The sequence below is a fragment of the Oculina patagonica genome, chromosome 14 (genome assembly GCF_052425735.1).
Source record: "Oculina patagonica isolate OP01 chromosome 14, crgOcupat, whole genome shotgun sequence".
Classification (NCBI taxonomy): domain Eukaryota; kingdom Metazoa; phylum Cnidaria; class Anthozoa; order Scleractinia; family Oculinidae; genus Oculina; species Oculina patagonica.
Genome location: NC_135771.1, coordinates 11,477,905 through 11,499,379, shown reverse-complemented (window position 1 = coordinate 11,499,379; position 21,475 = coordinate 11,477,905). Strand labels below are relative to the sequence as shown.

Genomic DNA, 21,475 nt, shown 5'->3' with positions numbered 1-21,475 from the left:
GCAAGAGACGAATACTGACAATCAAAGGACGCTATTTTCAATTACTGTAAAAGATTAGATTCTTGGTTGCGTCCACATTTTAAATAAGCGCCGCCCTCGAATAAGGGCCGCACTTGAGGCGCGAACTGATCTAATAAGCGCCGCGGCGCTTTTTCGAGTAAATACGGTAAGCATTTATCATTTAGTTTGGAAACCTGACCTCTCCGCTCACTACCCATTGGTTAGTGGACTTACCCACCTCCAGGAAGGAATTTACATTTTTTTTTATTTAATTTACAATTAAATCTTCCAATTAATAACAGAGCCTCCATTCAGTTCGGAAACTTGACCAGAGTGAATGGGACGGAGAGGCGCAGTATTGAGACTCCCTCTTTCTCGCCGTAGACGCAACACTGGGGTTGACAGATTTGAAGTTTGCAAGTGTGTAGTTTATCTCTGAGTTTAAATTGAATAGATCAGTTCTATTAGCTGTTTCGTGTAGTTTTGTGTGTTGTATGTTATAAATAACTGGCGCAACCTTATTTTAAAGCGTGGTCTATCATCTGATAGCGCTAAAATTGTTTTCGCTGATTGAAATTACATATTTTTTAGATTCTCGCAGATGTTTTTCAAGTGACTCTTTACTTTATTTGTTGCCGACAACCATTAACTTGACTGGTTCAAGTGAAAACATAATGAACAAATTGACAGCTGAATTGACATGACCTTAATCCACAGAGTATTTCGAGATTGGCTCTCACGCACATTCTAAAGGACGGCATAGTATAAAACAGGGACTGAACTCTGGACTGGACTCTGGACTCTGGACTCTGGACTCTGGACTCTGGACTCTGGACTCTGGACTCAAAAAAACCTGGACTTGCAATGAAAAAAAAAAAAATAAAAAACAAAAGGAATTAAATTAAATTATCCACACGATGATTTATGTGAAATACAGACCTGTTTTAAGGCTGATTTTTGTTCTATTTCTGCAGCCGTTTATAGGGATGTCACACAACGCTCTGAACGCTCCCCAAGAGGGGGAGCGTTGTGTGACATCCCAAAAAATGCTGCAAAGGAGACTGCGTTTCTGTCGAAGTATTTATCGTTGCGTAGTGGTGGATGGTATGTTGTAACAGAAAGAATGAATTGCTATTGTGTCTTTTCTTTTCTCTTTTTGAAGTGCCTACTGCCTGTATCTCTTCAGATGCTGTGTAAAGTGGAGTCTGTTCTCGGCCCGATGGCTGTTACTACTCTCGTATGGGTGTCAATAACATATGTATAACTAATTATCAAAACGACAGGGCTCTGAAACGTTCAGAGAGAAATCACGAATCTGTTATCTTTAATCAGTTCGATATATAGGTACTAGGTGAACTGTCACGGTTGATAAATTAAACGGCTTCTAAGTAAACGCAAAATAGACAGACAGTGAAGTTTACTTGTTAAAAAACAAGTTACTCGATGGAACGTAAACGTTGTGGTTAACGAAAGTAAACGCTTACAAAAGAAAGTTTAAAATTCAACTCTAGTTACAATTTTTGGTTATTTTTCTTTCTCTCTTTTTCGTTGTTTTTAATTGTTTTGTAGTGGAGTCAATAGTTTTTTTTTTTGAGTCCAGATTTTTTGAGTCCAGGTTTTTTTGAGTCCAGAGTCCAGAGTCCAGAGTCCAGAGTCCAGAGTCCAGAGTCCAGAGTCCAGAGTCCAGAGTCCAGAGTCCAGAGTCCAGAGTCCAGAGTCCAGTCTATGTTTTATACTATGCCCTAAAGGACACATCACAAACACTCTAGCTCGTTTCTGGGGACACATTGCTTCGATATTTTCCGTGATCTGCAAACGCGTTAGCTGTTCTTCGCTCTGTTTCAATTAATTTTCATTGAGATATTCAGAATTACATTTGTTAATGATTAGCAAATAGTTGATTTAAAGAGCAGTTCGAATTATGTAACAATCAGTTTTATCCCGTCGCGTCAAGTAAGAGAGATCAGAGTGATTAAGATAGAAGCCTTTATTGGATTGTTCACGGACAGAATCGGAGAAAGAGGTATGATTACGCCTATTTGAAATTTATAAGTAATATTGAATCGAGTAATTTCTTTCTTATGATCCGAATAGCATTAGTTTCGTGTTAGGATGTGTTACACCATAGTTAATAGAGGAAAATGGTTAGGAAGCCCGTCAAAGTTCTTTGTTATAGGTTATTGTTCGCTATTTTGGGGGTTGACCGTGCACAAAACCTGACAAAAAACAATAGGTGGTTACGTGTGTTCAAGCAACAAACCAATAAAAACATTTGGATTACGTAACTCATGCATAGTGTATGAGAGCAAAACAAAAGATGTGCACGGTCATGGACCTTCCAACCTAAGTCTTGGCCTCATTGTTTGCTTCTTTGATGTTTGCCGGGTTTCCTAACCATTTCCCTCTATTAACTATGGTTACACAAAGAATTATGTAATAATGTACGCAAGGAACTGTAATGTACGTAAAGAATCGTATTGTATCGAATTGTATTTTAAATTAGGCTTCGTTATAATTATATTTTCAGTTTTTACGTGATTCCAAGAAATAAACAAAGTAAGAAAGAAAGACAGAACAGACTTGGTTTCTCAGTTAATGGCTTTCTCCGGCCTCAGTCTATTGAAAGAAAGAACGGCATCCTTTACAACATTCTTTGTCATTCTTCCGAAGATTTTTGCAATTGTTTTCTCATTAAAACCTAAACACGAAACAGCTACTGCCATACGTTGACATTCAGGTGTTAACTAATACGTTAATTGTCATGACATGTCTAAAATATTTTGGCACGCAATTGTCCGTCAATCATCGGCCTACCCGAGCCGTCTCCGACTTGACCCGAAACTTCGCCGAGCGGCGTAGCGGCGTGTTGGTACTGGAGCGTTTCGTAAGCAAAACTCTTCACTAATAAAACACATGTGCATGAAAAACAGCACGCACGCACACATAATAAAAACAAAAAACTCTAAAAATTAAATCCATGGCTCAAAACACTTGAGATGCATCAACTGAATATAGGTATAGAAAGAAGAGAAAGAAGAGAACGGCATCCTTTACAGTAAAAACTCTTTGGATAAACAAAAAAAAGATTGTAACGATTTAAGTACAGGATCTCGCCACATACACGATGGTAGACAGTGAAGATAATTACGAAGAAAGTAGATTCAGAAAAAGGACAGCTAAGGGGAGGGAATTCCACATTGAGCTAATGAAAGATCAATGGACAGCCGCACAAAGAGCGTGGCGAAAACAACTAAACAAGATCGAAAACCTCCTTACCGACTCGAACGAAATTACGCCTCTGATAAGTGAACGAAATCTTCTAGAGACAAAAATGGAAATCTTGTCCGAAGCGCACGAACGTCTTGACGATGCACTCGAAGATGATTACGAAACAAAGCGCGTGGTACAAGAGAAATACGAGACATGGGAACGCGAGCACTCGGACGCGTTAAAAAGAGTAAATTCCAGGGTTACCGAGCTTAAACAAGAAAGGGAAAGCACGAAATCAACTGCAACGAAATCATCTCGTTCCAGTCGTAGATCATCGAACGATTCGAGAGCGTCAAAATCGTCAACATTGGAAAGGAAAGTGGACTCCGCTGCGAAGGTCGCGAAATTAAAAACAGAGTTGTTGTTGAATTGAATTGAATTGACTTTATTTCCCATAATAGAATAATGCAGCATATATATTTGTCTGTTACAATCTGCATTAGGGAGGAAGACTAAGGAAACCCTCGCGGGCTTTTACAAAGTAGTCTCCCTTATAAAAGTACGCTATCTAATTTTAGTCAGATGGTATCAGAGATTGGAATTATATAAAAAATTAACAAACCATTGCAAATGATGTTGAGCTAAGCTATGTAGTCGATTAACAAAATAAGATCTATGTCAGTATCAATTTTGCAAAAAGAATTGCTTCATTTTCGTTTTAAAGATTTTTAAAGATGCAGAGCATTTGATAGTCTTTGATATTTCATTCCAGATGTTAATTATCTTTTTCCTAGTGGAGTATTTCCCATAATTTGTTCTGTTAAATGTCTTGTGAAGCTGCTTTGATCCTCTAGTATTATTGCTATGCACTTAAGAGTTCTCTATGCAGAAGTCTTCAAAATAAGGTGGAAGTACTTTGCTATTAAGGCTGAAACTGAATGAGGCGATAAGTAGATCATTTATTTGGTGTATATTTAAAAGATTTAGTTTCTTAAAAATTTGAAGGGATGGTGCAGTGTATGATGAAAAAGTTATTATTCTTAATATTTTCTTCTGTAATTTAAACAACTTTTCCAATCGCGTTGGATAAGTATTAGCCCATACGATATTTCCATAATAAAGGTATGGGTATATTAAACTATAGTACAACATTCTCAGGAGTGGTTGACTAATGTAAAAGCGAATTCTACAAAGCACACCTGTAGTTCTAATGATCTTTTTAGTGACATAATTTATATGGTTTTTCCACGTCAGGTGTTGGTCAATTATTATTCCCAGAAATTTGGTGTGTTCAACCCGTTGTAGCATCTCGTTGTTTAATTTTAGACTCAAATGTTTTTTCAGTTTCCTTTTATGAGATTTGAAAATAATAAAATTTGATTTTTTTACGTTTACAGTTAGTTTATTTAGCGTTAGCCATTCTTGGACATGAGCTAATTCCTCATTTATTAACAATTCTAGTTCTTCTAGGTCTTTACCTGAACAAAAAAGATTAGTATCATCAGCAAATAGAATAGTAGATAATTTACTGGTTGAGTCGGTAAGGTCGTTGATGTATATTAAAAATAGTAACGGTCCAAGAATAGATCCTTGTGGGACCCCACAAGTAATTATCTTTTCTTTTGACCTTATGTTATTATATTTAACAATTTGTTTTCTGTTGGAAAGATAATCTTTGATCCAAGCATGACATTTGCCACGAATACCATAGAAATAAAGTTTTTTTAGAAGGATATCATGATTTACCGTGTCAAATGCTTTTGATAAATCAAGAAATATCCCTACTGTGAATTCATTATTTTCAATGGCTTTTGTTATCTTATCGACAAGTTCAATTATCGCATGATTAGTAGAACTTTTACTTCGAAATCCATACTGACGGTCAGTAAATATTCCATTTTTATTTATATAGTCAGTCAGTCTTTTATGCATTAGTTTTTCAAGTATTTTAGAAAAAAATGGAAGTACGGAGATCGGTCTATAATTCGAAAATACATTTTTTTCGGATGCCTTATACACTGGTGTTATCAATGCTACTTTAAGATCATTTGGGATTTTACCGGTAGAAAAAGTCAGATTAAAAATGTGAGTTAATGGAACAGATACATAAGGAGCCACATATTTTATAACTTTGCTTCTAATTTCATCAATACCACAACTAGATTTACATTCTAGTTTATCTATTATTCTGTTGACCTCGTCAGGACTTGTGTCATATAAAAAAATTGAATCTTTATAATTACCTTTAAGATATTTATAAAACTTATCAGTATCATGGCTGAATTCTTTAGCGAGTTTGGGCCCAACATTAACAAAATAATCATTAAAATTATCTGCAATCAAATTTGGATCATTTATTTCTTCGTTTTTATCATTTAAGAACAACCTTGGTAAGGAGCTTTTTAATCTTTGTTTATCAAGTAATTGATTGATTGTATTCCAGGTAGATTTGATATCATTTTGAGCTTGATTAAATTTTTTACAATAATAATTCTTTTTAGCAATTCGTATTAAATGGTTTAATTTATTGCGGTATTTTTTATACTTTTGTTCATTATTTATTGTAGGACTCTTGATAAATTTTTTGTATAATTTTTCTTTTGTTTTTGAAGATTTTATTAGGCCTTTAGATATCCATAGATTGTTAGACCTTTTAATATTTTTTGATTTATACTTTTTAAGTGGAAAAAAATTATCATATATTTCGAAAAATTCTTTAAAGAATGATTCATACGACTCAGTCGGGTTACTTTTTGATAATGTAGATTGCCAATCACAATTTTTTATTTTTTCAGCAAAAAGTTCTAAAGATTTTTTACCGATTTTCCTTGTTGTGTAACTACCTGAATTTGGTATTACAGGGCAATTTTTCGTCTCGAGTTCTGTAATAGTGAAGATAGGAAGGTGATCGGATATATCATTTAATAAGATGCCACTTTGATGCCCTATTTTGTTAGCATTGTTAATGAAGATGTTGTCAATTAATGTCGCAGTTGATTTGGTAATCCTAGTAGGTTTTGTAATAAGTGGTATGAAGCCTGAGGATGACAACTGATTAAAAAAGATATTTGAGAAGTTACTGCATTCGTATTTTAAAAGGTCAATATTAAAGTCGCCCAAAATATAGCACGGCTTATCCGATTTGTCTAATTTAGTTAAAATCGTATTAATATCATTTTTAAAACCATTGAAGTTGCTACTTGGTGGTCGATACATTATGCCAACGATAATATTTTTATATTTTTCATTTAACATTTCAATAAACAGAAATTCTGTATTGCTATTGTTCTCTTCATTGACTAGATCATTTCGTATTTTGATTTTAATATAATCCCTAGTAAAAATACAAATCCCCCCTCCACCTTTATTCTGCCTGTTAATTTTAGTTAAGTTATACCCAGGGATTTTAAAATTGTCACCATCCATATCATTTAACCAAGTTTCAGTAAGCGCAATTATTGAGAATTTATGGGTTAACAAATGTAAGTAATTTAACAAAGCGTCAAACTTATTTCTCATACTTCTAATATTTAAATGTAAAAAAGATAACTTGTTCTCAGTCAGTTGTCTTTTTGCGACTAAACTATTAAATTCGGATGATGTGTAGAAATGAGATGTAGAATTTGGTACTATATCTCTGTCATTGATATTCTCCTGGACTTCTAGTAGATCATGTTGATATGGGCTAAACTCAATATTTTCTATCCTGCTTCGGTCAAGTAAAGATATTCCATTTTCGGATGTTTCAAGAAAGCTGTCATCACTAAGATTATTGAACGGCAAGCAAGCATCTACGCATTGATAACAAATGAACTCCTTATCTGTGCAAGGCAGATTTGTTAAACGTAAACAATGCCTATTATTATGATAATAGTTATTGCAGATGTTGCATGCTATCAACCTTTGTTGACGTCGAAGTAGAGAGAACGGCGGCATTAAAAAGACAAGAGGACGAGCTTCGCAAGTTCCAACTTACGAAGAAGTTAGCTCTAGCTAAAGCTGAAATGGACGCTATTACGAAGATTGAAGAAAGCGAGTCTGTTATCAGCGATGAAGATCGAAAAGATGTTTTGCCCGTGGATGTAATCGACAACAGAGATCTCCTCAATGAGTATCTAATTACTCAAGCTTCTTCGGTGTCAGATGCAAGCCTTTCTACGATGGAAACGCTCGTCGGCCTTTCGCCTGAACTGCCTGAACCTAACCCAAAGGAAGAACCAAAGAGTGAAACGCCTTTTAGCCCACGTTTCAACCAAAGTGTGACGCGAGAAGTTCCTAAAAATTCCTCCGTAACCTTTTCAACGCCAAAGAATGCATTACCCACACGTGCGCCGCCCCCTGCAAGTCGATCAACGGAAGTCGTTCGTGATCAAAGTGTCAACTCTCCTCACAATGCAAGCGGCGACACCCTCGAACGCCTGGCTGACTAAATGCAAAGGATTTACTTCCATTACCAGAACCAGAAATTTTCAGAGGCGACATGATTCATTTTCCTGTCTGGCAAAAGCCCTTCGACGTCATAATTGAAAGAAGAACCGATAACACCTCGCAGCGACTGTATTATTTGGGAAAATACAACGCTGGAGACGCGAAAGAAGCGATAAGTGGATTACTCACGCTGGATAGCACCGAAGCTTACCTCGAGGCAAGAAGTATATTAAAAGATCGATTTGGAAACCCGCTCCTGGTGGCCGAAGCGTACCGGAAGAAAATAAATGAGTGGCCGAGAATCCCACCAAACGATGGCGTGAGTTTACGAAAATTCTCAGACTTCTTGCTTAACTGCCAGACGGCGATGATGGAAATCAAGTACTTACAGGCCCTCAACGATCCTGATGAAAACCAGAAAATGGTCCGAAAACTCCCCCGATATTTGTCTGATCGATGGAGTCGCGAAGTGGATCGTTGGCTATGGAATGAAAATAAAGAAGAAGTGGGCTATCCTCCATTCTCAACCTTCTGCAATTACTTGAAGAAAGAAGCCAGAATTGCCTACAATCCCGTTACACTTATGTCAAGGGTCAAAGAAAGTAAAGAAGATGACAAGAAAGAAGACCCGCAAAGAAAAGGAAAGTTTAACGGCAACAACAAGAATAGATCAGTAGGCGCTGGCAGCTTTGCAACCGGATCCAATGAAGTAAGCGACGGTTCCAATAAAGGGAGAAGAGAAAAGAAACCTAAAGCAGAACGCTGCCCGCTGTGTAAGAACACACACAACCTGGACGAATGCGACAAGTTCAACAAGATGTCTCCAGCTGAGAAGATTGAATTTATAAGGTCAAGAGGTATCTGCCTAGGGTGTCTGATGTATGGACATATGAAGAAGGATTGCCGAAGAAGAAAAATTTGCAAGAAATGCAGTGGCTTTCACCCCACTTCCCTTCATATAGAATCTCCAGGAGCGTTGGGACACCAGGCAAATCAATCAGTTGAGCCTCAGGCAGAAGCCACGGCCCACCGCGTGAACACCGCTGACTTAGACGTCTGCAATTCCCACTCGCTTATCGTGCCTGTTTGGTTGCACCATAAAGATAGCCCTGAGAAGGAAGTGCTTGTCTATGCTCTCTTTGATGATCAATCAGATGCCTGTTTCGTGAAAGATGAGACTCTCCAGATGCTAGCTGTAAGTGGCCCCGACGTTCATTTAAAGTTGTCGACAGTCCTAGGAGAGAAGTTGGTAACCTGTCACAAAGTCAGTGGTCTAATCGTACGAGGGTTCAAAGAATCAGTCGAAGTACCCTTACCTGCAGCATATTCTCGCGAACAAATACCCGTCAAACGCAGCCAGATTCCAAGGCCAGAGTCAGTACATGGTTGGCCCCACCTCGCGCGCATCTCTGATCAGCTCATGCCTTATCGAGACGACATTCACGTGGGACTCCTCATTGGTGTGAATTGCGCCCGAGCCATTAAGCCAAGAGAAGTAATACCTGGCTCAGACGATGACCCATACGCCAAGAAAACAGCTTTAGGAGTGGGTGTCATTGGGAACGTGAATCAAAATGACGATGAAGAAGGCAACACTCACTGTTCCTGTAACCGGATAGTGTCACAAGAAATCGGAGACAGTCCAAGCAAGACCTTGGGTCACTTTGTACTAAAGACAAAAGTAAAGGAAGTTCTCTGCCCAGCACAAGTCAGCAAGATGTTCGAGTTCGACTTCAACGAACGATCAAAGGAAGAACAAGCGTTTTCATTTCAGGATAGGCGATTCTTAGAAATAATGAGCTCGAACATTCACCATCGAGAAGATAGTCACTATGAACTTCCCCTGCCACTGAAGGACCAAACTCTTCAGATGCCAAACAACAAAGAGTTGGCTCTAAATCGTTTGGGAAAACTCAAGCAAAGACTGAAGAGAGACTAGGCCTTTCTCGATTATGCTAGTAAAACTGGCATTTAATGCTACTAGAAATTCTCGCATAAAGCCAAAAAAATGCTAAAATAATGTTTGATTTTCTTAAAAAATGCCACTTGATTTCCAAAAAATGCTTTATTTTATTTCAAACAAAACGTACAAACTTTCCCATTATATGCTCATATCAACAACACGTGATACTTAATAATTGTTTGTTTATAACAAAAAAATAAAAAAAATATTTATTTTTTTAAAAAGAAATAAAAAATAAAAAAACACACACACAAGTAACACAACACAAGTACACAAGTAACACAACGCACAAACAGTCGAAACAGACAGAAAACAATCAAATTATGTAATCAAAATTGTGAAACTTTAGGATTATTTATCCTTCTGAGTTCTGAGTGCTGAAAATCTGGATCACAGTCATGAAAAGTGACAGAAAATGCTAGCAATTCTTTTTTGAAGAAAACACGAAAAAAATGCTCGTTTTCCCAAAAAATGCCGAAAAAAATGCTAGCATAATCGAGAAAGGCCTAAGAGAGACCGTCGTTACAGAGAACACTACCAAGCGTTTATGAGGGAAATGATGGAAAAGAGTCATGCTGAGAGAGTTCCATCAGATGAGCTTTCCCTTACCAATGGAAGTGTTTGGTATATTCCTCATCATGGGTGTACCACCCACAAAAGCCAGACAAAATAAAAGTTGTGTTTGACGCCAGCGCCGAGTTTAAAGGAAAGTCCCTCAACAGCTGCCTCCTGCCAGGACCGGACCTTACTAACAACCTCGCCGGAGTCCTCTGCCGCTTTCGAAAGGAGCCAGAAGCATTCATGTGTGACGTTGAGGGAATGTTTCATCAAGTTGGCGTCAAAGAAGAACACCGAAATCTTCTCCGTTTCTTATGGTGGGAGGACAACGACCTAGACAAGCCTCCGGTGGAATTCAGAATGAAAGTTCATCTATTTGGAGCCGTTTCGTCGCCTGGCTGCGCGAACTTCGCTCTCAAGAGAACGGCTGAAGATTTTGAAGAGACCTTTGGCAGTGAAGCGGCCGAATTCGTGCGGAAAGACTTCTACGTGGACGACGGCCTCAAGTCGGTCCCTTCGACATCACAAGCCATCTCTCTGATACAGAATACAAAGAACTTGTGTGCTGAAGGGGGGTTCAATCTCCACAAATTCACTTCAAATGATAAGAAAGTTGTAGAAGCCATACCCAAGGATCAACGCGTCAGTGGTATCAAAGACCTTAACTTGACGGAAGACCACCTACCGATGGAGAGAGCCCTAGGGGTACAATGGTGTATAGAGTCGGATCACCTCCAGTTTCGGATTGAGTTGAAGGACAGACCCCTGACCAGGAGAGGCATTCTTGCATCGGTCAGCTCCATTTACGATCCTCTTGGCTTGGTAGCGCCTTTCTTGCTAACAGGCAAACGAATAGTGCAAGAATTGTGCAAAGGAAAGACAAGCTGGGATGACGAAGTTCCTGACCATGTCCGACCACGATGGGAGAAGTGGAGAAACGACCTTCATGCTTAGGCACAGCTAAAGATACGACGCTGTTACAAACCAGACGACTTTGGCGAGCTCAAGACCATCGAGCTACACACCTTCTCAGACGCAAGTGTTTATGGGTACGGCCAGTGCTCATATATAAGAATGATTAACCACCAAGATCAAGTACACTGTTCACTTGTGATGGCGAAATCAAGAGTGGCACCTTTAAAGCCCGTCACTGTCCCAAGATTAGAATTGGTGGCGGCAGTGGTAGCGACCAATATAAGCGCCTTTCTTCAGAAAGAGCTAAAGTACAACAGCTTACCAGAAGTGTTTTGGACTGACAGCAAGGTCGTATTGGGATATATATCCAATGACGCTAGGCGATTCCATACGTTCGTGGCCAATCGAGTCCAGCTTATCCGTGATCAAACCTCTCCCGATCAGTGGAACTACGTGGAGACAAAGGAAAATCCAGCCGACGATGCTTCCAGGGGACTCACAGCCCAAGAGAAGATCGATAGCACCAGATGGTGGAGTGAACCAGAGTTCCTATGGAAGCCTCTTGTCACCAAGGCTAAGGTAGATGTTCCACTCTCGCTCGAGGACCCGGAAGTACGAAAGATAACAGTGATGTCATCTAAATCTAGTGAGCGTCCGGTTCTACTGCAACGAATCGAGTACTTCTCCGACTGGCACCGTGCGAAAAGGGCTATCGCCTTTTGTCTCCTCTTTATACAAAGAATGAAAGAAAGCAGACGAATCCATAAGGAGGGTAAAGATGAAAGGCTCTCGCCTGAGGAGAAGAATCGACGAGGAGCATTAGTGAATGTTGAAGACCTACAAAGAGCTGAAAGAATGATAATCAAGGCTGTTCAAAGTGAAGAGTTCCGAGACGAAATTGAGCAACTAAAGAAGATACAATGTAACAAAGACGAGAAGCGCAATGTGAGAGAGGTGACCAAGAAGACAAGTGCCATACATCGCCTTAATCCAGTACTTGGCCAACATGGAATCCTACGAGTTGGAGGTCGCATTGATGAAGCTGATCTGCCGTACTACATAAGACATCCAATAATTCTGCCAAAGAAATCTCACGTGACAGAGCTGATATTTCGGCACCTTCATCAGCGAGTACACCATCAAGACCGAGCCAGAACGCACGCCGAAATCCGCACTTCCTGTTTCTGGATTATCAACGGTAGTTCCACTGTTGGACATCATGTGTCTAAGTGCGTAACGTGCAAGAAGCTGAGAGGAACACCTGAGCAGCAGAAGATGTCTGACCTACCACCAGATCGACTAGAGCAAGCCCCACCATTTACCTACAGTGCAGTTGACTATTTTGGACCTTGGTACAAAAAGGAAGGGCGTAAAGAAATGAAGCGCTATGGTGTCTTGTTCACTTGTATGGCTTCTCGAGCAGTCCACTTAGAAACTGCAGCGTCCCTAACCACAGATTCTTTCTTAAACGCGTATCGGCGCTTCATCAATCGACGTGGCCCAGTACGACAGCTTCGATCAGACCAAGGTACGAATTTTGTTGGAGCAAAAAACGAGTTGGAAGCAGCCTTGATGGAGATGAATCACGACACAATTCAGAGAGAGTTGCTGATAACCAATTGTGATTGGATAAATTGGAAAATGAACGTCCCACACGCAAGCCACATGGGTGGTTCATGGGAAAGACAGATACGCACCGTGAGAAGTGTCCTGTCAGCACTGTTACAAAACCATGGCAAACAACTTGACAATGAATCTTTGAGCACGCTGATGACAGAAGCTGAAGCAATTGTCAATAGCCGTCCACTCGCCATCGATGACCTAACTGCTTCAGATGCAGTTGACGTGTTGACACCAAATCGCCTGCTGACAATGAAGTCTGCTGTTGTACTCGCCCCACCTTGAAATTTCCAAAATGCTGATGTCTATTCTAGAAAGCGATGGCGTCGAGTTCAATATCTCGCTGAGGCATTTTGGCAGCAGTGGAAAACAAGCTACCTTCAGTCCCTCCAGAGCCGACAGAAATGGACCGCCCCCCAGAGAAACCTTAAAGAAGGAGACGTAGTGATCCTGAAAGACGAGGATGCACCGCGTAATTGTTGGAGACTTGCCCGAGTAGTTGAGACCTACCCTGACAGAGATGGTTACGTGAGAAAGGTAAAAGTTGCGGTAGGCGATCGATCCCTGCAGTCTAATGGCAAGCGTAAAGGGTCTGTTTCGTACCTGAGCAGACCCATACACAAGCTGGTGCTCATGGTCCCATGCTAAGGAGATCAAAGATCGGGAGATTCCCGCCAAGGAGCCATAGAAAGATTGTTATGAACGTTTCAAGGACATTTGTACGAACTGATTTATTAGATTAATCGAATTTCGTGTTTTGTTTTGTTAAGTAAATTGTTGCTACAATTTAGGGGAGCCATGTTAATGATTAGCAAATAGTTATGTAATTTCCGTCTCGTGATTTAAAGAGCAGTTCGAATTATGCAACAATCAGTTTTATCCCGTCGCGTCAAGTAAGAGAGATCAGAGTGATTAAGATAGAAGCCTTTATTGCATTGTTCACGGTCAGAATCGGAGAAAGAGGTATGATTACGCCTATTTGTAATTTATAAGTAATATTGAATCGAGTAATTTCTTTCTTATGATCCGAATAGCATTAGTTTCGTGTTAGGATGTGTTACACAAAGAATTATGTAATAATGTACGCAAGGAACTGTAATGTACGTAAAGAATCGTATTGTATCGAATTGTATTTTAAATTAGGTTTCGTTATAATTATATTTTCAGTTTTTACGTGATTCCAAGAAATAAACAAAGTAAGAAAGAAAGACAGAACAGACTTGGTTTCTCAGTTAATGGCTTTCTCCGGCCTCAGTCTATTGAAAAAAAGAACGGCATCCTTTACAACATTCTTTGTCATTCTTCCGAAGATTTTTGCAATTGTTTTCTCATTAAAACCTGTAAACACGAAACAGCTACAGCCATACGTTGACATTCAGGTGTTAACTAATACGTTAATTGTCATGACATGTCTAAAATATTTTGGCACGCAATTGTCCGTCAATCATCGGCCCCCCCCCCACTTACCCGAAACTTCGCCGAGCGGCGTAGCGGCGTATTGGTACTGGAGCGTTTCGTAAGCAAAACTCTTCACTAATAAAACACATTTGCATGAAAAACAGCACGCACGCACACATAATAAAAACAAAACACTCTAAAAATTAAATCCATGGCTCAAAACACTTGAGATCCATCAACTGAATATAGGTATAGAAAGGAGCAATGCCGTGAAAAATCATGACAGTTTAAAACAATTTTATCTGCAGACTGTTAGCGTTGTTTTCATTACCTCTTTCTTTTGTTCGTCGCTTGTTTGAGCAGATAGGAGCTGAAAACTCAACCTTTCACAAAACACCAGTCATTACTTGGGTTCACATTTGACCACTAAGTCTGACTTAGCAATCTCTTAAGTCGACTTAGTGAAAATGAAAGGTCTGAACCGCTAAGTCACAAAAGCGTAATTTCTGTCTTAGTGTCGGCAAACTCAAACGATCTAAGCAGTTCTTAAGTCTGTTTCAAACATGACTTAAGGCTGACTTAAGAAACCTGATAACAAAAAATTTCAAAAGCGCGGAGTTTTATCAGATAGGCACGAAAATCAAAAAAATCACGACACGGCTAGCTAATTTTCTGCCACGAAGAGGAATCACTGAACATGCATCGCCGAGTGGACGAAAAGTTTGAAGGCAAATTACGCTACGGACTTTCCACCTTATCCGACGAACGCTCAAAAGTACGGTGGTCAGAAAAAGCAAGCTTTCACTCTCTTGGAGAAAATCTTCCATCATTCTTTCACGAAGGAACATAAGATTTCGTAAGGTTATTTGGCTGATCAACCATAGTAAATTTAATAAACAGACAACAGCCGCAATTGCAGCGATTTTACGGCTTCTCGGTCTTGTTTTGACCTCAATTTCGTCGCTAAAATGGATCGTGACTACCTCACGAAATTTAAGACGATACGATATGTCATCATTAGCGATAATTTTTATCGCTAATGATGACAGTTTTGCACGGAAAGAATTTGTCTTCAAATATATGTTTGAACGCTTAAGCGGACTTAGGATGACTTGGCTTGACTTAGGCTAAGACAGACTTAGTGTGTAGTGTGAACCCAACAATTAACAGCCATCAAACATACTTTTATCCACAAGGGTCTTGACGCACTGTTTTTTCAGAGAAAAAAATAGAAATCCTTACATACCGCAGAAAAACAACACTAGTTAAGTTACGAATATCTCTGGAATTGAACAATTCGTCTTCTTCTAAACATGACCCTGCTGGCTTATATTTTATATTGCGCGGATCTTTTGACTAATACTTATCTGCTGGGATCTCGTCCAATAGGAAGCTTGGGTGTTCGGAAAATACGACTTTTATTACCTTCTATAAGGCGACCCCCTCCCTTGCGGTTACCCGAGCAACGTAACGTACAATGACTGATGCTATGTATTATGATTGTTTTTAGACGTGGACAGTTTCAAATTTCAAGACGGTTCACGTTTCTGCGTCGGTTTAGCTGGCGCGGCGTATAAATTTCTGAAATTCATCGCTAGAAAGTTCAGTCCCGCCCGCATCAGCCCCTCACTGACCTCGCTACTGGTTCCACTGCCGCGTTAGACTCAAGGAGCTGAAAATGGGATTGAAATTTTCCATCATTTGCGGATTGTTCCAGGTTCTGCTGGTAATTCTGTTCTCCGTCTTAGTCGACTACTCTGACCACGCCTCTCCACCGCACAAGCGCAAGGGCACCGAAGGATCCGCTGAAAACTCCTCCGAAACACTGCCTGTGAACGATGTCACCCTTTTCTATCCAAGTAAGAGCTATTTTTAGTTTGATTTCTTGCAATATTTGAGATAAGACATAGCTGCTAGTTGTTAGCCTTTTTATAACAATTTGTATTGTTCTCTAGACCACGCGCGCGCGTCCCTGCCAGGAGGGAGGGGGGGGGGGGTAGAGGGAGGACTCGGTGTGGGGGGGCGAAGGGCAGGGGAGGCTCGAGAGAGGATATAATGTAAGAAAACCCCAAATATGCTTCACATTGTTCCCACGTCATTTTGTGAGTTGATTTTGTATCAGCAGCGTAAATTTAATTTCTAAGTCTAAAACAATCTAACAGGGTGTCACGTCAGTTGCAAAATCAATGTTGCTTCGGTCAGGTTTTTATGAACCCAGTGTCACACCCCTATCTAAAATTCTCAAAAGTAACAACTTCCCCCCCCCCCCCCCCCCCGCCCACTTCCCTCTGAACACTGGCAGAAGCAGACTTGGCCTTTTATTCTTGCGAAATCGTTTGTGTTTGTAAGTTCCAAACATTTGTACAACCTCGGTGAGATTACTAAACATCTCTCAAGTATGAAAAGTGTGAAAATGGGGAAACGAATTTAGGCAGTTCGGGACAAGCGCCCACTTTTTGTCTTAGAGGAAATCAGTAGAAGTTACAATAATCCGATGGCGGGAGTTCTGAGTTCAGCTAAATAAAAATTTCCCATGTCTTCAACTGTTATTTTGGTTAAAAAAAGGTGATTGTTTTCTCTCTTGAAGATTATGTGGTTACGTAATCGGCCAAACGCACGCAACATTTCAACGCAACATATCCCAACATTGTTGGGTCATGTTGTGAGATGTCGCGAAGCAGCTGGTCAAACGCACGCAACATTTCAACGCAACATATCGCAACATTGTTGTGCACAACATGTTGCACTCGTTTGGCCATATGTCGCGGTATGTTAGATCGCGCAAATCGAACTAGTGCGCATGCTCCAGCGCAACAATGTTGCAAAAAAAGGGCCAAACGAGTACAACATCATGCAACATCCAAAATTGTCGCGAGATGTTGGGTGAAAAATTTGACCATTTTCAAACTTGGCCCAACATCATCCAACATGTGCAACAAGTGGCCAAATGATCGCAACATCTGAACGCAACAATGTTGCGATATGTTGCGTTGAAATGTTGCGATCGTTTGGCCGGGCCTTTATTAGGTTACAAACATGACACCTAAATTAATTGATTACGCCAAATCCCAAATGTGAGAAAAAAATGATAAAAAATTTATAGGGGGGCTTGGAGGGGCTATGTGGACGACCAGATTTCTTCCCGACGTTGAAAATCACTGTTTATACTCTTTCATCTTGTTTTTGTAGGAGTTTTGACTCAAGTGATTTAGCCGATAGGTAAACAGATCTGTTAAACTAATGACCCCAACACGGGTGAATAAAAACATGTCAAAATTACTACAGTTGAATCCCGATAACTCGAACCGTCATTAACTCAAACTCCCGCTAACTCGAACCTTTTCCAATTCCCCTTCAGGTCATTTTCTTACTAATTTTACCCTCGATAACTCGAACTCCCGATATCTCGAACCTTTTTCGATTTCCCTTGAAGGTTCGAGTTATCGGGATTCGACTGTAAACCGTATGTCAGAATATTTTAACAGGAATTAAATTTTGCAGATTTGCGATCTTGTTTTGTTTGGCGCGATGCAAATTTGCGAGGGAAGAGACTTGCTTTCTCTGCAGAAAAATAGACAAAATAATTTCTGCAATTTTTAGCGGACCGTGTAAAAGTGGAATTAAAAACTATTCATTGATACCTTATAAATCGTAAGATAAACTATATAAATTATTGTGGGGAATCTTTTGAGGGAATTTCCGGCTTTCGCGGATCGTGAAAAAAATAAACCACAAGAATCGCAAAATTATAAACTGGAAAAATATTGGTTCCACATGAGTATATTTAATAAATATTAAATGTCCTTTCTCGATAATTATAGCGTAAATAGTCGCTTTCCACAACACTTATTGTTATTCTTTCACGGTGATGAAAAACGAAGTCCGAAGCCGTAAGTGGCTTAAGAGGTTTTTAACCCTTTGACTCCTGCACCGGCCTAAACCGGCCGCAAAGGATCGGGGCATTTATCCCGCTTGTGACGTCATCACCTTTCACCCAGAAAGGCGACATCTATGCTCAAATTGTGAAGCAGTAGAAGACCTTTCCAACGATACCTAAACCAGCGCGATTAGATTAATGGAACTTGAAATATGCACCAAAACGCTTCAAAATTTTAGCGAAAAACTCAGAGGAAAATTGCCTCTTTCCACCCTTTGCTTGTCCATTGTAAGTAGTTCTTGCCTCGTTTACGCTTTCGCAGAAATTCTTCTACTAAAAAGAAGCCTGCTAGAAGGCTAAACACTGCAGCAAAAAGAAAGGAAGAAGAAAAAAAGGAAAAGCGAAAAAAAAAAAAAAAAAGCCTAAAGTGGTAGGATGGTTTATCGTCCAAAGTTTGACTTGTGCGCATGCACGAGCTAAAAAGTTGTTAAACGTCATTCTGGTGAGAAATAAGGATGCATTTTATGTTTAGAGGGCTGATTTGAGTGATTTAGAGCCATTTTAGCTTATAATAGACCTTAAAAGGACAAAAGCACCTAAAAAATGCGTTTTTTTTGGAAAATCTCCAGGAGTCAAAGGGTTAATCCTCAAAAATCTACCTTGCTTTTATTACCACTCGAACAGGAGTCGAGAAAAGCCTTTCGTTTGCCCGGAAACCCGCAACGCGATTACAGCTGTAATCTCAGCAAGGCAATTCGCCTCTTTAGCGCAGTTTAATGTTTATCCGACTGTTAATTTTCAAGGGCATGAATCTCATTTTTCAAGACTCCATTATAGCGTTTAGTGACACTTTCAATTGCTTTTGTCAAACCCTTCTTCGAGTAATTATTTTTACGTCCGCTTGTCTTGGTTCAATCGTTAGAATTCTTTTGCTTTGTATGGAGAATCGAGGAGAAAACACAGACTGGACACAAGGGATTGGCGCGCGACAGCAAAGGCAATTTTGCGTCACACGCGAGCGACACGCGTGGCTATGCATGTCTCGCGCTCTTGTCGGTTGCGCTCTGTAAGAAACGTGTCGTGTCGTGCATGGAAACCATAATGTACAAGCCACCATTGTGCGTTTTCTTGTAAACAACAAGTACTAGCTTATTATGAAGTGATATAGCAATATCGTTAAAAAAAATGCAAAATTATTAATTATGAAGGTCGTAAGGGTTTTCAAAGGAAATAGAACAGGAGTATTATCTATCTGGAATGACATCTCTCAAAATTGACGAAAAAGGAATCGCGAATCGCTCATTATCGGAAAACCGGATCTGTAGCCTGCGAGCAGGCTCTCCGACGTGGGGGAATAGTCAAATAGATAGCGCCTAGGCTAATAGATATTCCCCTGGTCTTATAGTTAGCACCCTGGTCTAATAGATAGTACCCTGGCCTAATAGATAGTACCCTGGGCTAATAGATAGTACCCTAAGCACGGAGCCTGCTAGTGTGCCACCGCGCCCACGATCATTGCACAGGCAACCTTGTGCCCAGACCCCTCAGACTCGTCAGTCAGGGAACCTTTGGAAGACACTGGGTACGAGACTGGATAAAAAGTTCTATTGCACTTATAATATAATCTGTGCCCGATGATATGGATTGGTATTTAACAATAACAAACCTTGGAAAATATAAAAATAGTGCTTTACAATAACAAACAGTGCCTAATAATAACATAAGATAATATTGGCGGGAATGACTCCAAGATATTGCGAGTTGGCGCTTAATATTGACTGGATTTAGTAATGTTGTGCTAATTGTGGACACTGTAAATACTATAAATAAACAAACAAATATTGCAAAAAGGAAATAAAATCGTCTAGTTATCGTCAAGACAACAAACATCTTTAAGCTACATGTTTTGAAAAAGAAAAAATTTCTGCGGTTTTCGAAGACGTGTTATCACAGAGATATTTATATGCAGACCGGCAAAAAAGGCAACTTTTGCTGATGTTTTGTAACAGAATGTGACATCCCCCCCTCCCCCCACCCCGCCCAGATCGTTTGGTAAAAAGGCACTCATAAATATTGCTTATCTAGAATAAATGTTTTTATCATGAATGTTCGCGACCTCATTATCATGTGCGTTGACCCTAATTGTTGACCCTAAAACGATTCTAATCACTAGAACTAGCTCTTTAACACAGTCGAGTAATTTCATTAGTGTCAGCTTCCCTTCCTTGAAAGCTTATCTTTCACTGACTAAACATCGTTAGAGCTTTCGAGATTTCAAATAGATACAAGATGGACACTTCGGTGCTGCAACCGCTTAGATCGCCGGGCAGCCCAGTGCCAAAACGCCGCAATGGAACCCAGGCTAAATTTACGCTTATTTTAATAACGTTCCAAGTGATTTTAATCGTCATGTTTTTGGCGCTTGCCGATTACGGGGATCACTCGCTTCCACCGCTAAACGTTGGCGCGCAAACGACGCAAACGAGGGCTACCGGAAGTAACAAAACTCAAACAACGACAGGAAGTGAACAAGCAGTAAACGATGTTTCAATTTATTACCCAAGTAAGTGGAAATCGGTATCAATTTAAGTAAGAGTTTTCGCTTTGGTTTAATTGCGTGAGGTCTGTTTCGTAGACCTTGATGTACTGGGCGTTGTTTGTTATTGTTACGAATTGGTTGTTGAGCGGGACGTGGTAAGAGTATGAGTGTGTAGCTAATTAACGGTAAGATTCTAATCTATCGAAAAGTGGGTTTCGCCCCGTTGCACTATTCCTTTTAGTATATGCTAATGAAAAAGGAGTTTTGTTGATTAAACGTTAACATTTTCCTTGGAGTGTTGAGGTATACATCTCACGAAAGGGAGTACTGTACTAAGTAGATTTCATTTGATTGAATTGTCACTTACTAGGGTTTCATTCACAGACTTAAAAGTTAGAACCACCTTGTACAGCATAACAAACAGTACCACATGAAAGTACTGCTCAATAGCTTTCATGAATGGTCACACACAAGGGTTTCATCAACAGACTTAGAACCACTTTATACAGCATATAATAAACAATTTCACAAGAAAGTACTGCTCTATAGCTTTCATTTGAATGGTCACACACTAGGGTTTCACCCACAGAAAAAAAGTTTAGAGCCACTTTGTACAGTACAATAAATAGTACCTCCTGAAAATACTGCTCAGTATATTCATTTGAATGATCACACACAAGGGTTTCATCCACAGACATGATTTTCAATTAGCAGACCTAGCTATTGGCACACTACATACACACTTGTCCAATTATAGAGGTATTCCTTTGCCCTGCCGCAAAACTCTGCGGGGTATTTCACAATATAACCCAAACACCAAAAAATGTAAAAAAAAATGCTGATAAAAATGTTTAAATTACCTTTTGCTCAAGGGGAAGTAAAAACATAAGGTCATTGAAAGTATTTACAACCTGGCTTTATGTTAAACTAGTTCTAAAGAATGAATAACCTAGTGAACAACCTCAGC

General features: G+C 39.7%; 2 protein-coding genes across 3 annotated transcripts in view; both read left to right on the top strand.

Moving 5' to 3' along the window:
- Positions 1–21,475, top strand: part of LOC144637507 (ammonium transporter Rh type A-like) — a 53,661-nt gene that overhangs the window by 14,828 nt on the left and 17,358 nt on the right. The window contains exon 1 of one of the 2 annotated variants that reach the window (XM_078496576.1): positions 20,198–20,532. The exons of the other annotated variant lie outside the window; for it this stretch is intronic. Within the exon in view, the coding sequence (XP_078352702.1) occupies positions 20,259–20,532 (274 nt within the window). The 5' untranslated portion in view covers positions 20,198–20,258. Of the gene's footprint in view, positions 1–20,197; positions 20,533–21,475 lie in introns of those variants that run through there. 2 annotated transcript variants of the gene reach the window in all.
- LOC144637505 (uncharacterized) lies at positions 11,234–15,772 on the top strand. Its single transcript, XM_078496574.1, has 2 exons — positions 11,234–13,657; positions 15,603–15,772. The coding sequence occupies exon 1, from the start codon at positions 11,234–11,236 to the stop codon at positions 12,977–12,979; it is 1,746 nt and encodes a 581-aa protein (XP_078352700.1). The 3' UTR covers positions 12,980–13,657; positions 15,603–15,772.

Bases quoted from the DNA above. Each gene is read 5' to 3' on its own strand.
- LOC144637505 (XM_078496574.1), top strand. From the start codon at position 11,234: ATGATTAACCACCAAGATCAAGTACACTGTTCACTTGTGATGGCGAAA.